The sequence below is a fragment of the Mustelus asterias genome, chromosome 21 (assembly GCF_964213995.1).
Source record: "Mustelus asterias chromosome 21, sMusAst1.hap1.1, whole genome shotgun sequence".
NCBI classification, from domain to species: domain Eukaryota; kingdom Metazoa; phylum Chordata; class Chondrichthyes; order Carcharhiniformes; family Triakidae; genus Mustelus; species Mustelus asterias.
The window spans coordinates 38,186,283-38,212,856 of NC_135821.1; the positions used below are offsets into that span (position 1 = coordinate 38,186,283).

A 26,574-nucleotide genomic window follows, 5' to 3' on the forward strand; every position below is an offset into this window, starting at 1 on the left:
CCCTCAAACTATGACGCTTAGTTCTGAACTTGCCCGACATTGGGAACATTCTTTCTGAATCGACCCTGTCAATTTTATAAGTTTCTATGAGATCCCCTCTCACTCTTCTAAACTCCAGTGAATATAATCCTAACTGACTTAGTTTCTCCCTGTATGACAGACCTGCCATCCCAGGAATCAGCTTGGTAAACCTTTGCTGTACTCCCTCTATAGCAAGGGCATTCTTCCTCAGATAAAGACACCAAAACTGCACACGCTACTCCAGGTGTGGCCTCACCAATGCTCTATACAATTGCAGCAAAACATCCCTATACTCTAATCCCCTAGCAATGAAGGCCAACATACCATTTGCTGCCTTTACTGCCTGCTGTACGTGCACGCTTACTTTCAGCAACTGATGCATGAGGGCACCAAGGTCTCGCAAGTATCCACTTCTCTCAATTTACACCCATTCAAGTAACCTGTCTTCCTATTATTACTACCAAAGTGGATAACCTCATATTTATCCACATACTGCATCTTCCATGTAGTTGTCCACACACTCAGCCTGTCCAAATCATGCTGAAGCATCTCTGCATCCTCCTCACAGCTCACCCTCCCATCCAACTTTGTGTCATCTGCACATTTGGAGATGATGCATTCAGTTCCCTCTTCCAAATATATAATGTAGGCCAGACCAGGTACGAATGGCAGATTTCCTTCCTTGGGCACTAGTGAACCAATGGGTTTTTTTCTGCTGTCTGTTTAATGATCACTTTTACTATTGATACTAATAATAGTCATAAGCCAGAAATAATATTCATATTCCAGAATGTTGCATTTGGACATGTGTGTAAAGTTGATTAGTGGGTTGTTGCAAATTAAACCACTACAGAGGTTGAATGTATAAACTCCAGCTAGGACGTGTAATACTTTCTTTGTTTTCCATCCACCCCAAGGTAAAACGATATCAGTGCACGTTTGAAGGATGCCCACGTACATACAGCACAGCAGGAAATCTGCGGACACATCAGAAGACTCACCGTGGTGAATATACATTCGTTTGCAATCAGCAGGGCTGTGGCAAGGCCTTTCTCACCTCTTACAGCCTAAAAATCCATGTAAGAGTCCACACCAAGGAAAAGCCATTCGAGTGTGACGTGCAGGGTTGTGAAAAAGCATTTAATACGCTCTATAGGTAAGTTAAGCTATCTTTTAGTTCTTCTAAAGTCCAGAATTTAGGCCCAGTTTATGTGGTCTCTTACAGGCCAATGCTCCCAGGGATGAATCTAGTGACCTCCAATGCAATATATATTCTTTCTTGCATGTGGAAACTAAAACTGCACGTAGTACTCCAGATTTTAGCAAGACTTCCTTATTCTTGTACTTCTGTCCCCTTACAATAAAAGCCAACATGCCATTTGCCTTCCTGTTTCCTGGCTGTGCTAGGCCTGCTTATTTTGTGTCCCTTGAATGAGTACAGCCAAGTCTTTCTGAACATCAGTGTTTAAATTTTTCACGGCTTTTAAAAAGTATTTTGTTTTGCTACCCTTGCTGCCAAAGTGAATAAGCTCACGTTATTCCATCTGCCATCTTGTTGTCCACGGGCTTAACCTGCTGAGCTGGCTCAGCATCCTCTGTGCTCCACACAGCTTTGTATCATTAGCAAATTTGGATATGTTAATCTTGGCCTCTGTCTGAATCATTAATATGGATTGTAAATAGATGAGGCCCCAGGACTAACTCTGCGGCACTGAAGAAGGAGCGACACTCCGAAAGCTTGTGCTACCAAATAAGCCAGTTAGACTTTAACCTGGTATTGTGAGATGACTTACTATGCTTACCCCAGTCCAATGCCGACATCGCCACATCATGGTCACTATTCAATAACATGTCTGATCTGATTTTAACCTCAACCCCACATTCCTGCTTACCCCGGATAACCTTTCATCTCCTTGTTGATCAGGAATCTATCCAGCTTTGCCTTAAACGTATTCAAATACTCTGCTTTACGTCCTACTGAGGAAGAGAGTTCCAGAGACTCACGACCCTCAGAGAAAAAATTTCTCCTCATCTCAGCGCGATGGTTAGCACTGTTGCCTCACAGCGCCAGGGACCCGAGTTCAATTCTGGCCTCGGGTCAGTGTGTGTGGATTTTGCACATTCTCCCTGTATCTGATTGGGTTTCCTCTGGGTGCTCCGGTTTCCTCCCACAGTCTAAAGATGTGCGGGTTAGGCTGATTGGCCATGCTAAATTGACCCTAGTGTCAGGGCGATTAGCAGAGTAAATATGTCAGGTTACGGGAGTAGGGCCTGAGTGGGATTGTGGTTGGTGCAGACTTGATGGGCCAAATGGTCTTCTGCACTGTAGTGATTCTATGATTCTTTGTCTTAAATGGTCAACCCCTTATTTTTAAATCATGACCCCTAGTTCTACATTCTCCGACAAGAGAGAACATCTTTCCACATCCACCCTGTCAATACCCCTCAGGATCTTAAAGGTTTCCATGAAGTCTCCTCTTACTCTTCTAAACTCTTGTGGATACAAACCTTACCTTTCCAACCTTTGCTCATAAGGCGACACGTCCAATCCTGATATTAGTCTAGTAAACCTTCTCTGAAGTGCTTTAAATGCACGTAGTACCCCTGATGTGATCCCACCAATGCCCTGTACAACTGTAAATGTAAATTGAGTCTGTGTTTTTATATACCCTGTTTGTGAACAGAATTCCCACTCACCTGAAGAAGGGGCTTGGAGCTCCGAAAGCTTGTGTGGCTTTTGCTACCAAATAAACCTGTTGGACTTTAACCTGATGTTGTTAAACTTCTTACTGGACAACTGGAGCATAGCCTCCCTACTTTTTTGTAATCTTTTACCCTTGCAATAAATTATAACATTCTATTAACTTTCCCAATCATTTGCTGTGCCTGACGCACTAGGACCCCCAAATCCCTCTGCACCTCAGAATTTTGTAATCTTTCACCATTTAGATCATTTTTATTCTTCCTGCCAAAATTTCACATTTGCCCACATTACCCTCCATTTGCCAGATTTTTGCCCACTCACTTAAACCTATTTCTATCCCTTTGTAGCCTCCTTACATCCTTTTCATAATATACTTTCCTACCTATCTTTGTGTCATCAGCAAATTTAACAACCATACCTTCAGTCCCTGCATCCAAGTCATTTATAGAAACTGTAAAAGGTTGAGGCCCCAGCACTGATCCCTGTGGCATGCCATCACATCCTGCCAACCAGGAAACGACCTATTTATCCCAACTGGTTAGCCAACAGGAAACAATCTACAATCCATGCCAATATGTTGCCCTTAAACCATGGGCTTTTGACTGCAATAACCTTTGATATAGCACCTTATCAAATATCTTCTGGAAATCTAAGTATAGTGCATCCACTGGCTTCCCTTTATATCCACAGCACATGTGACGCCTTCAAAGAACTCCAATAAATTGGTTAAACGTGATATCCCTTTAACAAAACCATGTTGACTCTGTTTGGTTCCCTTGAGGTTTTCTAAATGCCTTGCTACAGCATCTTTAATATATTTGAATGTTTTCCTGATGACAGATGTTAGGCTAACTGACCTATAATTTCCTGCTTTCTGTTTCCCTCCTTTTTGGATAAAGAAGTTACGTTTGCTATCTTCCAATCTAATGGAACCATTCCTGAATCTAGGGAATTTTGGAGAATTAAAACCAATGCATTGATTAACTCAATAGCCACTTCTGTCAAGATCTTGGGCTGAAATCTATCTTGACCAGCCCACAACCCCAACAAATTACTCCCTGCCACTTCCCTGGTGGTTGCAATTTCTCTAGTTCCTTCCTCCCTTCCATTTCCTGATTTAGGGCTATTTCTGGGATGTCCCTTGCATCTCCAGCAATGAAGACTGATGCAGTACCTGCTTAATTCATCTGTCACCATCCTACTTTCCATCATCAATTCCCTAGATGCATTTTCTATTGGACCAACACTCATTTTGTTGACTCTTTTCTTACTTAAATATCTGCAGAAACTTTTACTGTCCCTCGTTGTATTTCTAGCTAGCTTTCTCTCATACTCTTAATTTTTCCTTATCAATCTTTGTTATTCCTTGATCTTTCTATTTCCAATTTTCTGACCTACCCATCTTTGAGCAAATATGCTTTTTCTTTAAGTTTAACACTTTAACTTTTTTAGTTAACCACAGATGATGGGCTCTCCCCTTAGAATTTTTTTCTCATTGGAATTTGTCTAATCTGAGTATTCTGAAATACCCCTTTAAATATCGCCACAACCTCTTGACCAATCCCTTCAGCACTTTAGCTAGCTGTACTTCCATGCCCTCATAATTGCACTTAAGTTTAAAATACTAGTCTTGGATGCCATCTTCTCTCTCTCAAACTGAACATAAAATTCAATCATATTATGATTGCTTCACCCTCGGGGTGCCTTCACAACGAGGTTATCAATTACTCCTATCTCTCTGCACAATACCAGTTGGCACCAGAACATGCTGTCCTAAGAAACCATCCTGAAAACCATAGAAGAACCATAGAACGATAGAAAATTACAGCTCAGAAACAGGCCTTTTGGCCCTTCTTGTCTGTGCCGAACCATTTTATGCCTAGTCCCACTGACCTGCACTTGGACCATATCCCTCCACACCCCTCTCATCCATGAACCCGTCCAAGTTTTTCTTAAATGTTAAAAGTGACCCCGCATTTACCACTTTATCCGGCAGCTCATTCCACACTCCCACTACTCTCTGCGTGAAGAAGCCCCCCCTAATATTCCCTTTAAACTTTTCTCCTTTCACCCTTAACCCATGCCCTCTGGTTTTTTTCTCCCCTAGCCTCATCCTATGAACTCATCTATGCTAGCTTTGCCCACCTTTTTTCCAATCTGTATGTAGATTGAAATCCCCCATGATTATCACGAGTTTTCTGACAAGCTTCCATTATCTCCTCTTTTATATTGTGTCCTACTGCGTAGTTAAAATTAGGGGACCTGCACACCACCCACAAGTGACTTCTTGCCTTTATCATTCTGCATCTCAACCCAAATTGCTTCTACATCCTGGTTTCCTGAGCTTGAGTCATCCCTCTCTCATGTGTTAATGCCATCATTAATTAACAGAGCCATCCCTCCACCTTTTCCGAGCTTCTCGTCCTTCTTAATTGGCATGTACCCATCAACATTAGGTCCCAATCCATTTCATCCTGTAGCCGTGTCTCTGCAATGGCTGTCAGATTGTACTTATTAATTTCTGTTTGTGCCATGTGTACATCTGTTTTGTTTCAAATGGTACATGTGTTTAGGATACAGCACTTTTAGTTGTCCTTTTATTATTTTTATACCATCTAGCTTTATTAGCTGATTGACTTTGAGCTTTATACTCTGTCCCTTCCTGCCATTGTCTGTTTATTTTTTCCAATATTAAGAATTTTTGCTCTTGCCTTGTCTCTACTTTTTGGTTTATGGCATCCACCCAAATTTGGTCCCTACCCTGCACTGTTTAGTTTAATACGCTCTAATTCCCTACTTATGTCTTTCTCACTCTTGTGTATGTTTTCACATCTTGCCTTTCTAATGACTTAGCTTTGAACGGGAAATTTCTGTCATTTGAATTGATTAGCCGGAGATGGGTCTTCATTTTGTGTGTAGGAAGGAGGGAAATGAATTTTTAAATTGAGCACTTTTTTTGAAATTTAAACCAAGTTTCCTCAAAGGATCTCGGTCACTTGATTTGCCTATTCCTGAATTGGTTTGGGTTCACTGGGTTCGATTCCCGGCTTGGGTCACTGTCTGTGTGGAGTTTGCACATTCTCCTCGTGTCTGCGTGGGTTTCCTCCGGGTGCTCCGGTTTCCTCCCACAATCCAAAGATGTGCAGGTTATGCTAAAAATTGCCCCTTAGAGTCCTGAGATGCGTAGGTGAGAGGGATTAGCGGGTAAATATGTAGGGATATGGGGGTAGGGCCTGGGTGGGATTGTGGTCGGTGCAGACTCGATGGGCCGAATGGCCTACTTCTGCACTGTAGGGTTTCTATGATTTCACTCAACCTATACTTTGTAGCATTGTGATACCTGGACTTTGAGGCGAAACTGATTATTGTTTCAATGTTGCAGGGTTCAACCATCTCTACATTCTTTTGACTAGCGAACAAGGAAGTAGATTTCACGAGTTAAAGCTAGTTTTGTTTTTGTGGATCTGGTAGTCTGGAAGGCGCTTCGTGCATTTCCGACATTCTATTTTTCTTTCTGAATTTCAAGTCATTATATCATTTGTTCCTAATGCATTCAATAACATCAGGACTGAAAGGTTGGACAGTTTTAGTAACAGCTGATTTACAATGCTAAATTTAACCTGCGTGAGCAAAATATACTGCAACACCTGCTTCCTACTCCTGACTTAGCTGCAAAGAGCGGAGCCAAATTTAAATACTAATCACATTGATTTTTGAGCCTTTATTTTTGAAAATCTGTTCAGGGTTGAACATTAGCAAGTGCTGCTGTCCCTTGACACTCAAATTGTGATTGCATACACCTGGACTGCTTGACAGACTTGGTCAACAGGTAGCTTTGTTTTCCTCACCAACTTGAGAGATGTGCATTAGGGAATGAACTGTTTTTCATAATATGGTACTGAATGCATGTGATGTTTTTTCTGCACAAATTTAAGAGCAAAAACATTTCCTCGAGCTGTATTACATTATCAAAATGTCCAAGATTTTCAGACTCACTATTACAAACGTAATTCAGTCGCTTGCATGAAGTGGTAGCAAATTGCAAACAGCAATGCCTCACAAGCAGCATACATAACCAATGAATATGTTTGTATTTTGTTCGGGGAGCTCCTTGTCTGGTGTTTTGGAATGTTTTGCATTAACCCTCAGCCTGTTGGTGAAGATATCATCCAGGCGACATCACTTGCTCTGCTGCTGTGAAGCAGCCATATATAGGATGAGCTCCCATCTGAATCCATGACTCGAACTTATGGCCTCATGAGTCCGTGTTAGTGGTATCAGCTGAGCTAAGTTGACACTTGAAAGGAATGGTAACTTGATAGCCGTTTGCTTCATTTTGGATTGGTGGTTTTCACTCTTGCGGTTCTGTTGTGGAAGAAGAGAGGCTGGATAAGCTGGGGTTTTCCTTGCAGTAGAGAAGACTGATGGGTTCCTCATTGAGGTGTACAAAATTGAGGGATATAGGGCAGATGGGAAGAAACTTTTCCCCTCGGAGGAGTCAATAACGAGGGGCCATATATTTAAAGTAAGAAGCAGGAGATTGAGGGATTTGAGGAAAAACTTAACCCAGAGGTGGTGGGAATCTGAAATTCACTGCCTGAAAAGGTTGGTAGAGGCAGGAATCCTCATAAGAAGCATTCAGATGAGCTCTTGAAGTCCATACCACACAAGGCTACAGACCAAGTACTGGAAAATGGGATTAGGATAGGTGTTTGGCCAGCGCAGACACGATGGGCCGAAGGACCTCTTTCTGTGCTGTAAAACTCTGACTCTATGACTCTAATAGCAAAGGAAACATATCTGTCTCAGTTAATTAATGCCTTAGGATGTGGATTTTGTTCAAATACAGTAACTCTACAGTGATTTGTTAGTGGTTAATGTGGTTTCGCCTAGGAAAAGCACACGGTGAGTTGAGATCAGGATGTGCATTGTCCTCATAAAGGAGTTTTCAGCAGAAATTTCTTTTTACATTTTTTAGACATGGGTAGATATTAATAACTGAATTTCCAGGATGAAGAAAATCATGTATTGTACACGACCATTAGGCAATTTACAGAACTTGTTGTATGTTCAAGAAGCCTATGAAGCTTCTCTGTAAAAGACTCACGTGCTAGAAATGTCCACACGTCGGGAGGAGCTGTTGTAATCTGCAGAATGTAAGACACTTGCCACATCTTGGTGACCTGACCCTGAAACCAACATTTTAGGAAGTGGGAATTTAGTTTAAGAAGTGATCTGAGCTGGAGCTCTGTCATGGTCTCTTTTGGTTCACATTGAGTAGAAAACGACTGACACAGCAAGTGCAAACAAGAGCTATGTTCAGTTTTAAAGTAAGCTCGGTTTGCTATTTCCTATTTCAGAAAAAGGGGCATTGCTTAACCAAGTGTTTGATTGGAAATTTGGTGGGGTGGTTACCCCAAGCTTCAATTGCACATCTCTGCTACAGCTTTGCATCATACCGGCTACAGTAGCTTAGTGGTAACGTTACTGGACTAGCAATGCAAAGGCTGATCCCTGACACATATTTCCACCATCACAGCTGGCAAATTTAAGTTCAGTTAATCAAAGAATATCTAGAATTAAGAAAGTATCTGTAGTGGTGATCGTAAAGCTACTGGATTGAGATTAAAAACCATCTGGTTTCCTAATGCCCTTTTTTGTTGTCCTTATCCAGCCTAAAGTAGTCACCATAGTCCCAGATGATTTTGTCTGAGGATCACCACACCTCAGGTGAGGGGCAAGGTTGGGAAGGTGGGCTTTTCATGAATAACCTCGGCCAGTACGGGAATTGAACCTATGCTGTTGGCGTCAGTTGGCATTGCAAACCTGCCGTCCAGCCAACTGAGCTAAACCAACCTCACCCCAATACTCTTTAGGGTATTGTTGTCTTTACGCAGTCTAGTTTATGTATGACTCCAGATCGCAGCAATATGGTTGGCTCTTAACGGCCCTCTAAAATGGTCAAGTAAGGCACTAATTTCTGTTCATGAAAGTGGCTAATCACCATTTTCTCAAGGACAATTGGGGTTAAGTGCTGGTCTTTTTTAACCAAGACACTTGTACCGTGAATGAATTTTTTAAAACTCTGGTGTCACTGGGAACAGGACTGTGAACAGTTATGAGCCTGAAGGAGGACTGGCAGAAGGAGAACCTGCAAAAGCAGAAACTCCAGCAGACCAGGACCTGGCTTAGGCTGGCGTGGATTGAGAATTGAAGGCCTTGCACATGATGAAGTGGACAATATGTACCTAGCCCCTAAAAATGACATGGTTGGCACAACTGTACATCAGATGGTTAGTACTTTGTCACCATTCTCCTAATCACAGCATGGCCAAATACCATATCCCATTGAAGGTATATCCTAGGGATGCAGAACTCCAGAAACAGCAATTTGTATTGCTACAAAACCAGTTGTGGTAACAGAGGCCTGGCTAAATGAGCAGCTTCCAAATAAAGTTGCAATCAGTGACACCAGAGTTTTTAAAAATTCATTCACGGTAGAACAGTGTCTTTGTTAAGACGAACACTTAACCCCAATTGTCCTTGAGAAAATGGTGATTAGCCACTTTCATGAATACAAATTAGTGCCTTGCTTGACCATTTTAGAGGGCCGTTAAGAGCCAACCATATTGCTGCGATCTGGAGTCATACATAAACTAGACTGTGTAAAGACAACAATACCCTAAAGAGTATTGGGGTGGGGTTGGTTTAGCTCAGTTGGCTGGACGGCATGTTTGTGATGCCAACTGAGGCCAACAGCATAGGTTCAATTCCCGTACTGGCCGAGATTATTCATGAAGGCCCACCTTCTCAACCTTGCTCCTCGCCTGAGGTGTGGTGATCCTCAGGCTAAATCAATGGCCATCTGCGACTATGGTGACTACTTTAGACTGGATAAGGACAACAAAAAAGGGCATTCAGAAACCAGATGGTTTTTAATCTCAATCCAGTAGCTTTATGATCACCACTACTACCCACCCCATTGTGCTTACTCTCAAGCTTTGCATTGGGCATCTGCTTTGTTTGGTGAAGTCAGCATTGGGCAAGTTGTATCATGCCAATCATGTTCCAAAAAAGCTAATGCTGGCACCATGCATAATCTTGTTGTCTAATCTGACACTCGATTTTCAATAGAATTCTATGAACACAAGCCTGCCCTTCATCCTTCTCCGCTCCAGTGTACTCGGTGAATTGGTGTGTGAACCTACCCTACTTGCAATCATTTCCAGAGTGCAGAGAACACTTGAACCTTAAGTGACAGCAGTGCATTTATAATTACAAATGGAGTGGGGCATTATTTCCAGCAATACCTGCATCAGGCACTCAAAGGCTACACTGTATGATGCCACTCAACATGTAATTGATGGAATAAACTAGAGAACAGAGACCTTGTTTGTCTTTTCTGTTGAGAGAAGCAAGAAGTGCATCCTTTGCCTATGCTTACACACAGCATAAAACTTGTAATGTCAGTTCGCAGCTTCTTCACAAAGACTTCACTAAGCAGGTCTGCCTGTCCCCCATCAATAAAAAGAGTTCACCTGTACCTGATTCTATCCTGGGTAAAGTCACAGTCCAGCCTGTTTCTTTTCTGATTATATTGTGATCCTTCAGAGCATCCGGGTTTGTGCCAACCTAAAGGATCACCTTCAGAATTGCCAATATCGGTTAGCTTCCTGTATGGTTTCCTAGCTCATTAAAATCTCTCATTCTGTACTGTTCCATATCATGTCACCTTTGACTATGACATGACATTTTTGAGGAAGAGTGAGTTATCCTTTCTGTCCTAACCTCAGTCAAAGTCAAAAACTGATTGTTTGGTCATTGCTAAAAACTGGATAAAAGCAAACTACTGCTGGAATCTGAAACCAAGAGAAAACACTGGAAAATCTCTGTAGGTCTGGCAGCATCTATAAGGAGAGAAAAGAGCTGACGTTTCGAGTCCAGATGACCCTTTATCAAAGCTTAAAGATCTAGAAAGTGGGAGATATTTATACTGCAGGTTGAGGGAATGAAAGGTGAGTCATAGCCACAGAAACCAGGGGAAAAGACTGCTAATGGCTGTTCACAGAGAATAAAGAGTGTGGCCAAATGGCAGAGAAGCTGTAAGCTGTGACAGATGATGTTGGAGGGGGGGAGGTGGAAGAGGATGGGACAGAGGTAAAATGTAGAAAAGGGAAGGGGGATAGAGTGGGGGGGGGGGGGGGAGAGAAGGGGGGAAGAAAGACAAGGAAACAAAACGTTGAGAATAGTTTTTTAAAAAATTAAATAAAATAGAATGAAAACAAGGGGGTCGAGGTGGCGTCGAGCTAATCATCTGAAGTTGTTGAATTCAATGCTGAGACCGGAACGCTGTAAAGTGCCCAGCCGAAGATGAGATGCTGTTCCTCCAGTTTGCGTTGAGCTTCACTGGAACATTGCAGCAGGCCAAGGACAGACATGTGGGCATGGGAGCAGGATCGGGTGTTAAAATGGTAAGCAACCGGAAGGTCAGGGCCCTGACTGCGCACAGACCGAAGGTGCTCAGCAAAGTGATCACCCAGTCTACGCTTGGTCTCTCCGATATAGAGGAGACCACATTGGGAGCAGCGAATGCAATAGACCAAATTGAAAGAGGTGCAAGTGAAACGCTGCTTAACCTGGAATTAGTGTTTTGGGCCTTGGATGGTAAGCATAGAAGAGCTAAAGGGGCAGATGTTACACCTTCTGCCATTGCATGGGAAGGTGCCATGGGTGACAGGAGAGATGTTGGGTATAGTGGAGGAGTGGACGAGGTTATCCCGGAGGGAATGATCTCTGCAGAATGCTGACAGAGGGAGTGAAGGGAAGATGTGTTTGGTGGTGGCATCACGCTGGAGTTGGTGAAAATGGCAGAGGATTATGCTTTGTATGCGGAGGCTGGCGGGGTGAAATGAGAACAAGGGAGACTCTATCCTTGTTCTTGGCGGTGGCGGGGTGTCGTGGCACGGGAGATGGACTGCACGCTGTTGAGGGCCCTGTCGACCACTAGATGGGAATCCATGGTTGATGGTTGAGGAGAAAGGAGCACATATTAGAAGCACCACTTTGGAAAGTGGCATCATCGGAACAAATGAGACGGAGGCGAAGGAGCTGAGAGAAAAGGATGGAATCCTTACAGGATGTGGGGTGTGAAGAGCTGTAGTCCAGATAGCTGTGGGAGTCAGTGGGCTTGTAATGGATATTGGTAGGTAGTCTGTTGCTGGAAATGGAGACAGAAGTCAAGGAAGTAAAGGGAAGTGTCTGAGATGGACCAGGTGAAGGTCATGGAAGGGTGGAAACTGGAAGCGAAGTTGATGAATTTTTCAAGGTCTGGACGAGAGCATGAAGCGGCACCAAAATAGTCATCGATGTATCAGTAAAGGAGTTGTGGGAGGGGACCTGGGTAGGCTTGGAACAAGGAATGTTCCACGTACCCTATAAAAAGACAAGTGTAGCTAGGACCCATGTGAGTACCCATTGCTACTCCTTTGATTTGGGGAAGTGGGATGAATTAAAGGAGATGTTGTTGAGAGAACGGGTTCAGCCAGGTGGAGGAGAGTGGTAGTGGATGGGAATTGTTCAGGCCTCCAAGAAAGAAGCAAAGAGCTCTCGGGCCGTCCTGGTGTGGGATGGAGGTGTAGAGAGATTGCACATCTATGGTGAATAGGAGGTGGTTAGGACCTGCGAACTGGAAGCTGTCAATATGATCCAGGGCATCAGAGGAATCCTGGATGTAGGTGGGGAGGGATTGGACCGGGGAGTGAGGATGGAGTCAAGGTAAGAGGAAATAAGTTCAGTGCGGCAGGAGCATGCTGACACAATGGGCCTACCAGGGCAGTCCTTTTTGTAGATTTTGGGAAGTAGGTAGAAGCAGACTGTCCAGGATTGAGAGACTAGGGTTGGAAGTTGTGGGGGAAGGCATCTGGAGGAAATGAGGTCGGTGACGGTGTTGGAGATGATGGCTTGATGTTCAGTGGTGTGGTCATGGTCCAGGGGGAGGTAGGAGGAAGTATCTGATAGTTGACGCTCAGCCTCAGCGAGGTAGAGGTCAGTGCGCCAGAGGACAACTGCACCCCCTTTGTCGGCAGGTTTTATGACAATGTCAGGGTTGGACCTGAGGGAGCGAAGGGCGGAAAGCTCGGAAGGAGAGTGGTTGGAATGGGTGAGGGGGCAGAAAAATTGAGTCGGCCAATGTCCCAACAGTTTTCCACACTTCCCCCTACTTTATCCCCCTTCCCTTACCTTTTCTCTCTCCCCCGCTTCCCCTTTTCTACATTTTACTTCTATTCTATCCTTTCTCTTTCCCCCACCACCCCACCATCTTCATCTGTTACAGCTTCTCTTGGCCGTTCACACCCTTTATTCTCTCTGTGGACAGGCATTAGCAGTCTTTTTCCCTGGTTCCTGTGGCTATGACTCATCTTTCATTTCCTCACTCTGCAATATAAATATCTCCCACTTTCTATGCCTTTTAGCTTTGACAAAGGGTCATCTGGATTTGAAACATCAGCACTTTTCTCTCCTTACAGATGCTGCCAGACCTGCTGAGATTTTCCAACATTTTCTCTGTTGGTTTGGTCATTGCTGTTTGTGGGAACTGTGCACAAATTGGCTGCCATGTTTCCTATATTACAACAGTGTTTGCACTTCAGAAGTACTTAATTGACTATAAAGCACTTGGATGCCTTGAAATCAAGAAAGGTGCTATATAAATGCAAGTCGTTTCCATTTCCAAAGTCGGTATTTTTGTGTGAAATTTGATGGCCATAGAACCATAGAACATTACAGCACAGAAACAGGCCTTTTGGCCCTACTTGGCTGTGCCGAACCATTTTTCTGCCTAGTCCCACTGACCACCTGGACCATATCCCTCCACATCCCTCTCCTCCATGTACATGTCCAAGTTTTTCTTAAATGTTAAAAGTGAGCCTGCATTCACCACCTCATCTGGCAGCTCATTCCACACTCCCACCACTCTCTGCGTGAAGAAGCCCCCCGCCTAATATTCCCTTTAAACTTTTCCCCCCTCGCCTTTAACCCATGTCCTCTAGTTATTTTCCCCCCAGCCTCAGTGGAAAAAACCTGCTTGCATTCACTCTATCTATACCCATCATAACTTTATACACCTCTATCAAATCTCCCCTCATCTACGCTCCAGGGAATAAAGTCCTAACCTATTCAACCTTTCTCTCTAACTCAGTTTCTCAAGTCCCGGCAACATCCTTGTAAACCTTCTCTGCACTCTTTCAACCTTATTAATATCCTTTCTGTAATTAGGTGACACAAACTGCACACAATACTCTAAATTCGGCGTCACCAATGTCTTATACAACCTCACCATAACATTCCAACTCCTATACTCAATACTTTGATTTTATAAAGGCCAATGTACCAAAAGCACTCTTTACGACCCTATCTACCTGTGGCGCCACTTTTAGGGAATTATGTATCTGTATTCCCAGATCCCTCTGTTCTACTGCACTCTTCAGTGTCCTACCGTTTATCTTGTATGTTCTACCTTGGTTTGTCCTTCCAAAGTGCAATACCTCACACTTGTCTGCATTAAACTCCATCTGCCATTTTTCAGCCCATTTTTCTGGCTGGTCCAAATCACTCTGCAAGCTTTGAAAACCTTCCTCATTGTCCACTACACCTCCAATCTTAGTATCACCAGCAAATTTGCTGATCCAATTTACCACATTATCATCCAGATCATTGATATAGATGACAAACAACAATGGACCCAGCACTGATCCCTGTGGCACACCACTAGTCACAGGCCTCCACTCAGAGAAGCAATCCTCCACTACCACTCTCTGGCTTCTTCCATTGAGCCAATGTCTAATCCAATTTATTACCCCTCCATGTATACCTAGTGACTGAACCTTCCTGACTAACCTCCCATGCAGGACCTTGTCAAAGGCCTTACTGAAGTCCATGTAGACAACATCCACTGCCTTCCCCTTCACCCACTTTCCTGGTAACCTCCTCGAAAAACTCTAATAGATTGGTTAAACATGACCTACCACGCACAAAGCCATGTTGACTCTCCCTAATAAGTCCCTGTCTATCCAAATATTTGTGGATCCTATCTTTTAGTACTCCTTCCAATAATTTACCACCTACTGACGTCAAACTTGCCGGCCTATAATTTCCCGCATTACTTTTTGAGCCTTTTTTAAACAACGGAACAACATGAGCTATCCTCCAATCATCCGGCACCTCCCCCGTGGATGCCGACATTTTAAATATATCTGCCAGGGCCCCTGCAATTTCAACACTAGTCTCCTTCAAGGTCCGAGGGAATACCCTGTCCGGTCCTGGGGATTTACCTACTCTGATTTGCCTCAAGACAGCAAGCACCTCCTCCCCTTTAATCTGTATAGGTTCCATGACCTCCCTACGGGCGGCACGGTAGCACAGTGGTTAGCACTGCTGCTGCACAGTGGTTAGCACTGCTGCTGCACAGTGGTTAGCACTGCTGCTGCACAGTGGTTAGCACTGCTGCTGCACAGTGGTTAGCACTGCTGCTGCACAGTGGTTAGCACTGCTGCTGCACAGTGGTTAGCACTGCTGCTGCACAGTGGTTAGCGCTGCTGCACAGTGGTTAGCACTGCTGCTGCACAGTGGTTAGCACTGCTGCTGCACAGTGGTTAGCACTGCTGCTGCACAGTGGTTAGCACTGCTGCTGCACAGTGGTTAGCACTGCTGCTGCACAGTGGTTAGCACTGCTGCTGCACAGTGGTTAGCACTGCTGCTGCACAGTGGTGAGCACTGCTGCTGCACAGTGGTGAGCACTGCTGCTGCACAGTGGTTAGCACTGCTGCTGCACAGTGGTGAGCACTGCTGCTGCACAGTGGTGAGCACTGCTGCTGCACAGTGGTGAGCACTGCTGCTGCACAGTGGTGAGCACTGCTGCTGCACAGTGGTGAGCACTGCTGCTGCACAGTGGTGAGCACTGCTGCTGCACAGTGGTGAGCACTGCTGCTGCACAGTGGTGAGCACTGCTGCTGCACAGTGGTGAGCACTGCTGCTGCACAGTGGTGAGCACTGCTGCTGCACAGTGGTGAGCACTGCTGCTGCACAGTGGTGAGCACTGCTGCTGCACAGTGGTGAGCACTGCTGCTGCACAGTGGTGAGCACTGCTGCTGCACAGTGGTGAGCACTGCTGCTGCACAGTGGTGAGCACTGCTGCTGCACAGTGGTGAGCACTGCTGCTGCACAGTGGTGAGCACTGCTGCTGCACAGTGGTTAGCACTGCTGCTGCACAGTGGTTAGCACTGCTGCTGCACAGTGGTTAGCACTGCTGCTGCACAGTGGTTAGCACTGCTGCTGCACAGTGGTTAGCACTGCTGCTGCACAGTGGTTAGCACTGCTGCTGCACAGTGGTTAGCACTGCTGCTGCACAGTGGTTAGCACTGCTGCTGCACAGTGGTTAGCACTGCTGCTGCACAGTGGTTAGCACTGCTGCTGCACAGTGGTTAGCACTGCTGCTGCACAGTGGTTAGCACTGCTGCTGCACAGTGGTTAGCACTGCTGCTGCACAGTGGTTAGCACTGCTGCTGCACAGTGGTTAGCACTGCTGCTGCACAGTGGTTAGCACTGCTGCTGCACAGTGGTTAGCACTGCTGCTGCACAGTGGTTAGCACTGCTGCTGCACAGTGGTTAGCACTGCTGCTGCACAGTGGTTAGCACTGCTGCTGCACAGTGGTTAGCACTGCTGCTGCACAGTGGTTAGCACTGCTGCTGCACAGTGGTTAGCACTGCTGCTGCACAGTGGTTAGCACTGCTGCTGCACAGTGGTTAGCACTGCTGCTGCACAGTGGTTAGCACTGCTGCTGCACAGTGGTTAGCACTGCTGCTGCACAGTGGTTAGCACTGCTGCTGCACAGTGGTTAGCACTGCTGCTGCACAGTGGTTAGCACTGCTGCTGCACAGCTCCAGGGACCTGGGTTCAATTCCCGGCTCGGGTCAATGTCTGTGTGGAGTTTGCACATTCTCCTCGTGTCTGCGTGGGTTTCCTCCGGGTGCTCTGGTTTCCTCCCACCGTCCAAAGATGTGCGGGTTTGGTTGATTGGCCATGCTAAAAAATTGCCCCTTAGTGTACTGAGATGTGTAGGTATGAGGGATTAGAGGGTAAATATGTAGGGATATGGGGGTCGGGCCTGGGTGGGATTGTGGTCAATGCAGACTCGATGGGCCAAATGGCCTCTTTCTGTACTGTAGGGTTTCTATGATTTCTATAATTTCTACTTGTTTGCCTTATTTCCATAGCCTCCATGCCAGTTTCCTTAGTAAATACGGATGCAAAAAACCCATTTAATATCTCCCCCATTTCTTTTGGTTCCATACATAGCCGACCACTCTGATCTTCAAGAGGACCAATTTTATCCCTTACTATCCTTTTGCTCTTTATATACCTGTAGAAGCTCTTGGGATTATCCTTCACCTTGTCTGCCAAAGCAACCTCATGTCGTCTTTTAGCCCTCCTGATTTCTTAAGTAGTTTCTTGCGCTTTTTATACTCCTCAAGCATCTTATTTGCTCCCTGTTGCCTATACATGTCATACTCTGGTCGAGAAGAAGAGAGATGTATCAATATCCCTCGAGAACCAAGGTTCCTTATTCTTATTCACTTTGCCTTTAATCCTGACAGGAACATACAAACTCTGCACTCTCAAAATTTCTCCTTTGAAGGCCTCCCACTTATCATTCACATCCTTGCCAGAGAACAGCCTGCCCCAATCCACGCTTTTTAGATCCTTTCTCATTTCTTCAAATTTGGCCTTTTTCCAGTTTAGAACCTCAACCCGAGGACCAGATCTATCTTTATCCATGATCAACTTGAAACTAATGGCGTTATGATCACTGGAACCAAAGTGTTCCCCTACACACACTTCCGTCACTTGTCCTAACTCGTTTCCTAATAGGAGATCTAATATTACATCCTGTCTAGTTGGTACCTCTATATATTGATTTAGAAGATTTTCCTGAACACATTTTACAAACTCTAACTCGTCTAGAACTTTAACAGTATGGGAGTCCCAATCTATATGTGGAAAATTAAAATCCCCTACTATCACAACTTTATGTTTCCTGAAGTTGTCTGCTATCTCTCTGCTGATTTGCTCCTCCAATTCTCGCTGACTATTGGGTGGTCTATAATACAACCCCATTAATGTGGTCACACCTTTCCATGAATTAATTGGTGTATTTTCCCCAATCTGTCTCTGTGGGGGTATATTAAACAGGTGTCAGTCATGTGATGCCACATACTTCATGCCACATTTACATTAGGCATTAGATGTGTCACTGGACAGAACGAAAAGTCTGTTATCGCAAAGCTAAGTGCCTAATTTAAGACGTTGAGGTTCTGGTCACAAAATATTCTGACTTCAGTTTGTCTGTGCACTGCTAAGTGAATGCCTCATGGTTCACGGATGGTCACAATTCCATGAGTTCCATTCAGTCACCATTTAATAGCCTTTCCAATTTCCATCAGCATTCCTGAAAGATGAGACATTTACTTTAGTCAGGTTTGACTTGATCTATTACTATTTACCAGCCTTGAATTGGGTAAGAGAGCCCTTTGCAGACCTTTCTTTGATTGTTTTGGGTTATTAGTTTTGAATTGGTTGCCTTGTTAATCCATAGGGTGTTTCAAATGTGGATATGTTGCTGTTTGTTGTTTCATATCTTATTCCTTATTCTTAATTGTGCATTTTCCCTGTTTTTCTTGTACAACTTAAATGTGTGAGGGACTAGTCAAAGACTTCTGGAAATGGCCCACAAGTGTTGAGCTGTTCCATAATCCTGTTCTCATCAGGTCAGCAATTTAGTCTGGTGCCAAGGGCAAGAGATACATGTTCAGTGATTCACTGAAATCATGGAGTTGGACAGATCTTTTGTTCGCTTATGGAAAGCTTACTGAAGCAGATAATAACGAACAGGTTATTCAGCCCAACTCATCCATGACTATGATTACCCATCAAGCAAGCCAAGAGAATCATAGAAACTTACAGCACACAGAGACCATTCAACCCATCATGTCTGTGTTAACACTTGGAAAGAGCGGCGTCACTTAGCCCCACGCCCTCACTTTTATTCTGCAATTCGGTTATACTCCTTGTGCTCAAGTACCTTTACAGCTTCCTTTTTAGAATCGATTTTGGAAGCTGCTTCCTTCCACCTTTTTCAAGTGAAACGTTCATGTTTCTGACAACTGAAAAAATTCTCCTCAACTTCTTTCCCCAGATATTCCAATAATTTTTGAATATCTAACCTCTGACACGAATCAATAGGAGTTTTAAAAAATATTTTGTATTCCTCTATTTATAGCCACCTTATTACAAGTTCATAGCATGATTGAGCTTAAATAAATCCATGCTAGCTCGCCTTGATTAATCCATGTCTTTCCAAATGAAAGTTTATTTTGTCCCTGATTTGCTGGAGGGAAGTTGGATACTCGTGTTAAGGCTGATTGGTGTATAGCTTTTGGCTTATCCCCCTCCTTTGAGTAGTGATATAACATTAGCAATCCTCTGGTACTATTATATCCATGAATGAGAATTGAAAGATTGTAATCGAGGCCTCTGCTATTTCTCCCATTGCTTTTTTTTTAATAACCTAGGATGCGTTCCATTTGGACGTAATCGCAACCAACTCCTGTATCACCCTGTTCTCTTTACTTTTATCCACCTATCAAATCTAATCTTCAACCTTAAGATATTCCCAACCTCAACTACTGGCTTTCATGTCTCTAAAGAACATTGTACATGCTCTTGTCTCTAATCTCTCCAATTAAATCTTGTATCCATGACCTTTCAACTGCTTCCAACCACCCAGCATTGGTTCACTTGTTCAGCTGTCAAATTGGTTTTTAAAACTCTCTCCCTTTTATACCAACAGCCTTTTGATTCCTTTATTTTCAGTTTGTGTTTTTTTTTCATTCACTTAATAGCTTTTTGATCTTGGAAAATAGTGTTTTGATAATAAATCACTGGATTGATCTCTACATGAAAAACTGCACCCTTGCCTGATCAGCTGCAATCTTACACAGCATGATCAAAATAATTTTATTTGAAGATATACCTACAGTGGCACAGTGGTTGGCACTGCTGCCTCCCAGCGCCAGGGACCCAGGTTCAATTCCCAACTTGGGTCACTGTCAGTCTGTGCGGAGTCTGCAGGTTCTCCCTGTGTCTGCGTGGGTTTCCTCCGGGTGCTCTGGTTTCCTTCCACAGTCTGAAAGACATGCTGGTTAGGTGCATTGGCCCTGCTAAATTCTCCCTCCGTGTACCCAAACAGGTGCCGGAGTGTGGCGACTAGGGGATTTTCACTAACTTCATTGCAGTGTTTATGTAAGCCTCCTTGTGACACTAATAAACTAAACCTGCTGTGTGGATTTCAAATACTAGTCCACAGTACCACAGCAATCCCTTTGTTAAAAACTGGAAATTTTAATTCCACTATCCCCAATCCTGTTTAAAATACAGCGTCTTGGTGTGGGGGAAGCTAGATGGATCAGTTTCTCTGTCAATCTTGTAAGCTTGTCTTATCTGTGCCCTATCAAATACAAGAGCAATGTCAGCCCCAGTGCAACTGCAAAGTCATTGTGTACATATTAGTGATAGGATCCTTTTGCTCGTAACTGTGCTTTCAGGTCTTAGTTGCTGGTCTGCCCTTGTGGATTTTTGACCTTGTTCAACTTTTTTTTGAATGTAGGTATTTTGAACTGGTTTTTAATTTGGCACAAAAATGTTCTGTGGTTGCATTATTTTTTTTTCCCCCAGCTATGAGAAGCGTCATTGTACTACTTGGAATGGAAGAAAAAGCACATTTCAAGGCTTTATTTGCTAAAGCTGAATCTAAAACCCTTTGACTTCAGAATATCTATTTTTGCCACCACTCTATTCCCAACAGGTTCCAACAAGCAAACAAGCAGGAGGAGGAAACAAGTTTGTTTTTCATGACAGGATAAGTTGTCATTCAGTTAGAGGGCTGATTGTAGCATTCTAATTGTATTAAATGAACAAGGGAATTAACAAATGGTTGGCACAGTGAGTCCCTGTCTCAGACCATGTAGAGTTGGATATTGATAACTTTTGTGAGAAAGATGATAAAGTTTATAAGGCTGGTGCGATCTGTTTGTTGTTAATATGATTTGCGGGGGCTGAAAAGATGATTTGAAGCAGCTTGTGGTTTTAAATCCATTAAGGTACTCTGCATCACCTCATGAACTGAGAAATATTCTTGTGCTTGACAATCTTGCAACCAAAGATACATGCTTGATGACAAATATGTGCTGCACTGTGGGGCGAATTAGAGCACCGAGTGTAGCTTTCAATAAAATGCTCTGCTTATTGTGGGAAGCTTATCATTCATTGTTCTGGTGAAATTCAAACACACAGCAAGCAGCTGCTGTAATGTTGATCACTCAACTCAAGTGATGACAAAGATTCCAACATGAAAAAGACTTTGTAGCAACTTACAGAATGTAATATTCAAACATTCATTTGGTAGTACAGAACTTGAATCTTATTTTAAAAGTTTGTTTATTAGTCACAAGTTTACGCTAACACTGCAGTGAAGTTATTGTGAAATTCTCCTAGTCGCCACAGTCCGGCGCCTGTTTGGGTCAATGCACCTAACCAGCACATCTTTCAGACTGTGGGGGGAAACCAGAGCACCCGGCGGAAACCCACGCAGACACTGGGAGAATGTGCACACTCCACACAGACGGTGACCCGAGCCGGGAATCGAACTCGGGTCCCTGCCGCTGTGAAGCAGCAGCGCTAACCATTGTGCTACTGTACTTAAACAAAATGCATTTTTTTAAATTGAAGCTTTTTGCCCCACACTTATCAGAACAGTTCACAAGAATACCAAATGTAAAAGGAATAACAACTTATACTACGAGAAGAGTGCTGATTGGCAGATGGACTCTGGTAGAGATATTGTCATGGATAATGTTGTTTAATAAATTGCTCCCTTTCTATTTGGTGTTTTTGTGAATTGTCCTGATTGAGTGAGACAAAAAGCTTCGGCAAAGTCTTTTTTTTTCAGCAATAGTAATGTAGTATCCATTCTGTATGTTTGTCTTTCCTCATTGTTTCTTCCCCCTCCACGAGCAGCAGAGTTTCATTCATCCAGAGATGTAAATTTGAAACAGGCAGTGAAGTTGAAATTCAGCTGAAGTGGACTTATTTTATCTCTTCATCCCTGTCCTTATCGTCTTTGCCAAATTCTACACTTTAAAAAAAAACTCTTTTGGCCATATTGGGCAATTCCAGCATCTCTTCCTGCATCCTGGCTTTTAAATAACTTGTCATTTGTCATGATACGTAATCTTGAAGGTACACCATAGCAATCTTGGTTACTGTTCAAAGCAAGGTCAGACCATAGGAAATTTCATTCATGAACTGGCAACAAAGTTTGGGCGAGGTCTATATTTAGCACCGTTCAGACTGCAGCTGTACTGGGATGGAAAATATAAATACTTTGTTTCGTACTATATTGCAGCTCATGCTGTTTATATGGTGTTGCAAAGCATCCGAATGCTGACAGACTGGGTGACGTAGAATTTAATATTTATACAAGGCTGTTGTAGGCAAAGAAAACAAAAAATGCTGCAAACTTTACAGGTTAGTCAAGGTCTGTGGCAGAACAGACAAACTTAACATATTGAGTGTTAATCTTCACCATAACTAGAATCATAAAGGAAAGCAAATAAAGATGAGGGGCAAGTGTATGGGGGGGGGGAGGTGGCGGAAAGGTAGTATTATAACCTAAGACCTAAGAATAGAGTTTCTTTAATGTTGCTTCTTCTGGGAGAGCAATGCCAGTTGATGGTTCTTTTTCCACTAAGTCTGACGATTGTGGGTTCAAGTCCCGCTCCAGAGACCTGACCATAAAACCTCGGTTGATACCCGTTCAGCATGAAGGAAATTGTGAAAAGTAGCATCATCTGATGAGACATTAAATCTGGCTTTCAGATGTACTTAAAAAGTCCTATGGTACTGTTTTGAAAAGAATGAATAAGTTCTTTGTGTCCTGGCTAATAATTATCCCTGGACTGATATTAATAGCCAGAATCTGGTCATTTGCATTTCTATTTATGGGATTGTACTGCGTGCAAATTAGCTGCTGTGCTTTCCACATTACAATGCTGACCATACATAGTACTCTAGACCATCCTGAGGTTGTATAGTGATATAAATGCAAGACTGTTATTTTCTTTGCATTAGACAATAGCGATAAAACAATGGAATTGTGAAACACAAGCAGTCACTAGTTAGCCAGTGACTGGAGAGAACAGACAAGTTAACATTTCTGGCGTAACCTTCTGTACAAATGCTTTTATTTTTAAAGTTCATTCGGGTGATTGACAATGATGGCTAGGCCAGCATTTGTTGCCCTTGAGAAGGTGATGGTGGTGAGCTGTCACCTTGAACTGTTGCAGTCCCTGAGGTGTAGGTGCATCCAGTGCTGTTAGGGAGGGAGTCCCAGGATTTTGACCTGGCTACAGTGAAGGAATGGTGATATATTTCCAAGTCAGGATGGTGAGTGACTTGGGGGAACTCCAGACATCTGCTGACCTTGTCCTAGATGGTTGTGGGTTTGGAAGGTGCTGCCTAAGAAACCTTGGTGTGTTTCTGCATTGCATCTTGATCATACACACTTCTGCCACTGTTTGTCGGTGGTGGAGGGATTGAATGTTTGTAGAAGGGATAACAAGCTGGCTGCTTTATCCTGGATGGTGTCAAGCTTCTTGAAGGTTGTTAGAGCTGCACTCATCCAGGTATGTGGAATGTATTCCATCACACTCCTGACTTGTGCCTTGTAGATGGTAGACAGACTTTTGGGAGTCAGGAAGTGAGTTACTTGCTGCAGGATTCCTGACCTGCTCTTGTAGCCACAGTATTTATATGTCTGGTTCAGTTCATTCTGATCCAGTCTGTGTGCTACTGTATTACATGTCTTTTGAAAGTCCAGATACACCACATCAACAGCATTATCCTCATTGACCCTTTCCGTTTCCTCTTCAGAAAACTCCAGCAAGTTCGTTAAAACGTGGTTTCCCCTTTAAAAATCCTAATCACATCACAATGTTCCATGTGACTATTAATTATATCTTGAATAATTGTTTCTAGAAGTTTCCACACCACTAAAGTTAAACTGGTTTGTAATTGTAAGCTTATCCGTACAACTCTTTTTGAACAAGTGTACTGTCTACATTTCTCGTTCTCTGGAACCTCCCCTGTGTTGAGGGAAAACAAAAATTATGGTCAGTGCCCCCTGCAATTTCTACTTTTATTCCTTCCATGTCAGTGGATGCATCGCATGCCTTATCAACTTTAAGCACAGTCTATCGAATGCTTCATGTTTGAATTTTGAACCCTTCTGGTGACAGTTTACTGTCCTATCACAATGGCCTGGATAGTCTCTCCCTCTTGGTAAAGACAGATGCAAAGTGTTAATTTAAGATCTCAGCCATACCCCTGCCTCTGTGTATAAATGACCTTTTGGGTAATCAGCCCTTCTCTTTTTGCCATCCATGTACTATTTATTTGCCTACAGAAAATTCCCCTTTATGTTGTCTGCCAGTCTTTTCTCGTAATCTTGCATTTCTGCATCAGTCCTAATGAACAGTTGCACCTGAAATGTTAACTTGCCTGTGTTCTCCATATCGAACTGACTACTGTGTTTTTCCACATTTTCTATTTGTTTGATTTCTAGTGCTTGCAGTGTTTGTTCAAATGCTCTGGTCATGTTAATCAGCTTATTGCATGTGTCCTGCTTTCAAAACTTTCTTACTGTGTTTACCCCAGTCCAACGCCGGCATCTCCACTTCAAAACTTTGGGTCAGCCTGACCATATTTTTCCGTGTCAGTCGCTTGATCAGAGCTTAGAAGCAATGGAGACTTGGTTTATAACAAGCTGTAAGAATTTGTCACGTGATCTCTAGACTCTTATCTTTGGTATGTGCGTGTATACATTCTCGGCTCCCTTTGGTAAAATGGTAAAGAAAGCAAACAATGAGAGTTGAGTGCTATGTTTGATTACTGAAGGATAAATTTTTAAGTACACAAATGTCTAATGTTTACTTGTATCACGTACAAGATATTTTCCACTAAAGTCACTTGAGCTGTCACTGTGTTTGTAACCACGCTTGTGGCTGATTAGCAATTTCTGTTGAATACGTGCAGAACACAGCCACGCAAGGGGCTATAAACATTTGAGTTGCTCAACCTAGTTCCATCATGTCCAAACAGCAGTGTAGTTGTGTATTAGTTAGCCTTCAGTATTGTGAAGTTTTATGTTTGCCTTTTGAAAGTGTTGTTTTAAACCTTCCATTTATTTTTAAATTGAGACCGAGAGTTGCTTGTTTAAATGGCAGATACTCAGTCACACCTGCTCACTTTGTGTCTCCAATTATCTTAGCTACTGACTTAAACCATTGCATCTATGCATTGATTTTTTTTTTGACTTGTGTGTTGAACTCGTTTCAGGGAAAAGCCAACCCCAGCTGTGATGCTATCATTTCATTTTAGTCCTTTGCATCAAAAAAAAATCCCTCTTCCCTTTTTTAGGTAAAATTAAAAATACATTAATATTGCCAAGTTTCCATTTTCTTAAATCATAGAATGGTTACAGCACAGGAGGCAATTCAACCTGTCGTGTCTGCTGGCTCTCTGAAGGAGCAGTTCACCTAGTAGCCTTCTGTCTTCTCCCCATAGCCCTGCACGTTGTTCTTTTTCAGATTATTATTCCATTACCTCTTGAACGCCTTGATTCAACTACTTCCACCTAACCACTCACTGCACAAAGGTTTTTCCTCACGCTGCCATTGATTTTTTTTTTTGCTAATGACCTTATTTCTGTGCCCTCCGATTTTTGATATTTCCGCAAATGAGAACTGTTTCTCCTGATCTACTCTGTCCAGATCCTTTATGATTTTGAATACCTCTATTAAATCTCCTCCCAACATTCTCCAGGGAAAGCAGTCCCAAATTCTCTAATCTGTGTAATTGAAGTTCCTCAGCCATGGAACCATTCTCCTGAATCTTTTTTGTACTCCCTCTAATACCTTCACATCTTAAAGTGCAGTGCCCAGAACTGGATGCAGTACTCCAGTCAAGGCCACACCAGTGTCTTATACATGTTTATAACACGTCCTTGCTTTTAGTACTCTATCCGCTAATTGATAAAGCCAAAGGCGTGTTATTGACCATTCTTTCAACATGTCCTGTCACCTTCAATGATTTGTGCTCATATACCCACATGTCCCTCTGCTCCTGTACCCCATTTAGAATTATATCCTTTATTTTAGATTGTTTTTCATTCTTCCTACCAAAATTAATCACTTTACAATTCTCTGCATTAACTTTTATCTGCACTTATCCATTCATTCCACCAACTTGAAGTTCTACACTATCCTTCATACAGTTCACAAAACTTATAAGTTTCATATTGTCCAACGATGGTAAAATTGTGTCCTGTACAACGGGATGAATATAATACCAACTCCTTGGGGAAATCCACTATAAACCTTCCAGTCCAAAAACCAAAGATATGTTTTATAAAATGTAATGATTTGCAGTAATTGTTGAAGAATTTATGCATTCAACTTTAAGTACAGAACTAACAACTTAGAATGTCTTACAATGTTAAAGACATTACATAATGTGTTTCACAGGTAATAAACCACATGAGATATTCGGTCAGATAAGCAAAATGTGGAGTGGGGGGGGAACGCTGGCAGGGGGACAAGGAGATATGTTTTAAGGAGGGGAGGGAGATATTGAGGTATGGAATTGTAGGATTTGGGGCATTAGCAACTGAAGCACAGGT

At 43.1% G+C, this 26,574-nt stretch overlaps 1 protein-coding gene across 1 annotated transcript in view; it reads left to right on the forward strand.

The window, feature by feature from the left end:
- mtf1 (metal-regulatory transcription factor 1) overlaps window positions 1–26,574 on the forward strand; it is a 94,460-nt gene that overhangs the window by 28,388 nt on the left and 39,498 nt on the right. Inside the window, exon 3 of the mRNA XM_078237772.1 lies at window positions 939–1,177. Within this exon, the coding sequence (XP_078093898.1) occupies window positions 939–1,177 (239 nt within the window). The remainder of the gene's footprint in view (window positions 1–938; window positions 1,178–26,574) is intronic.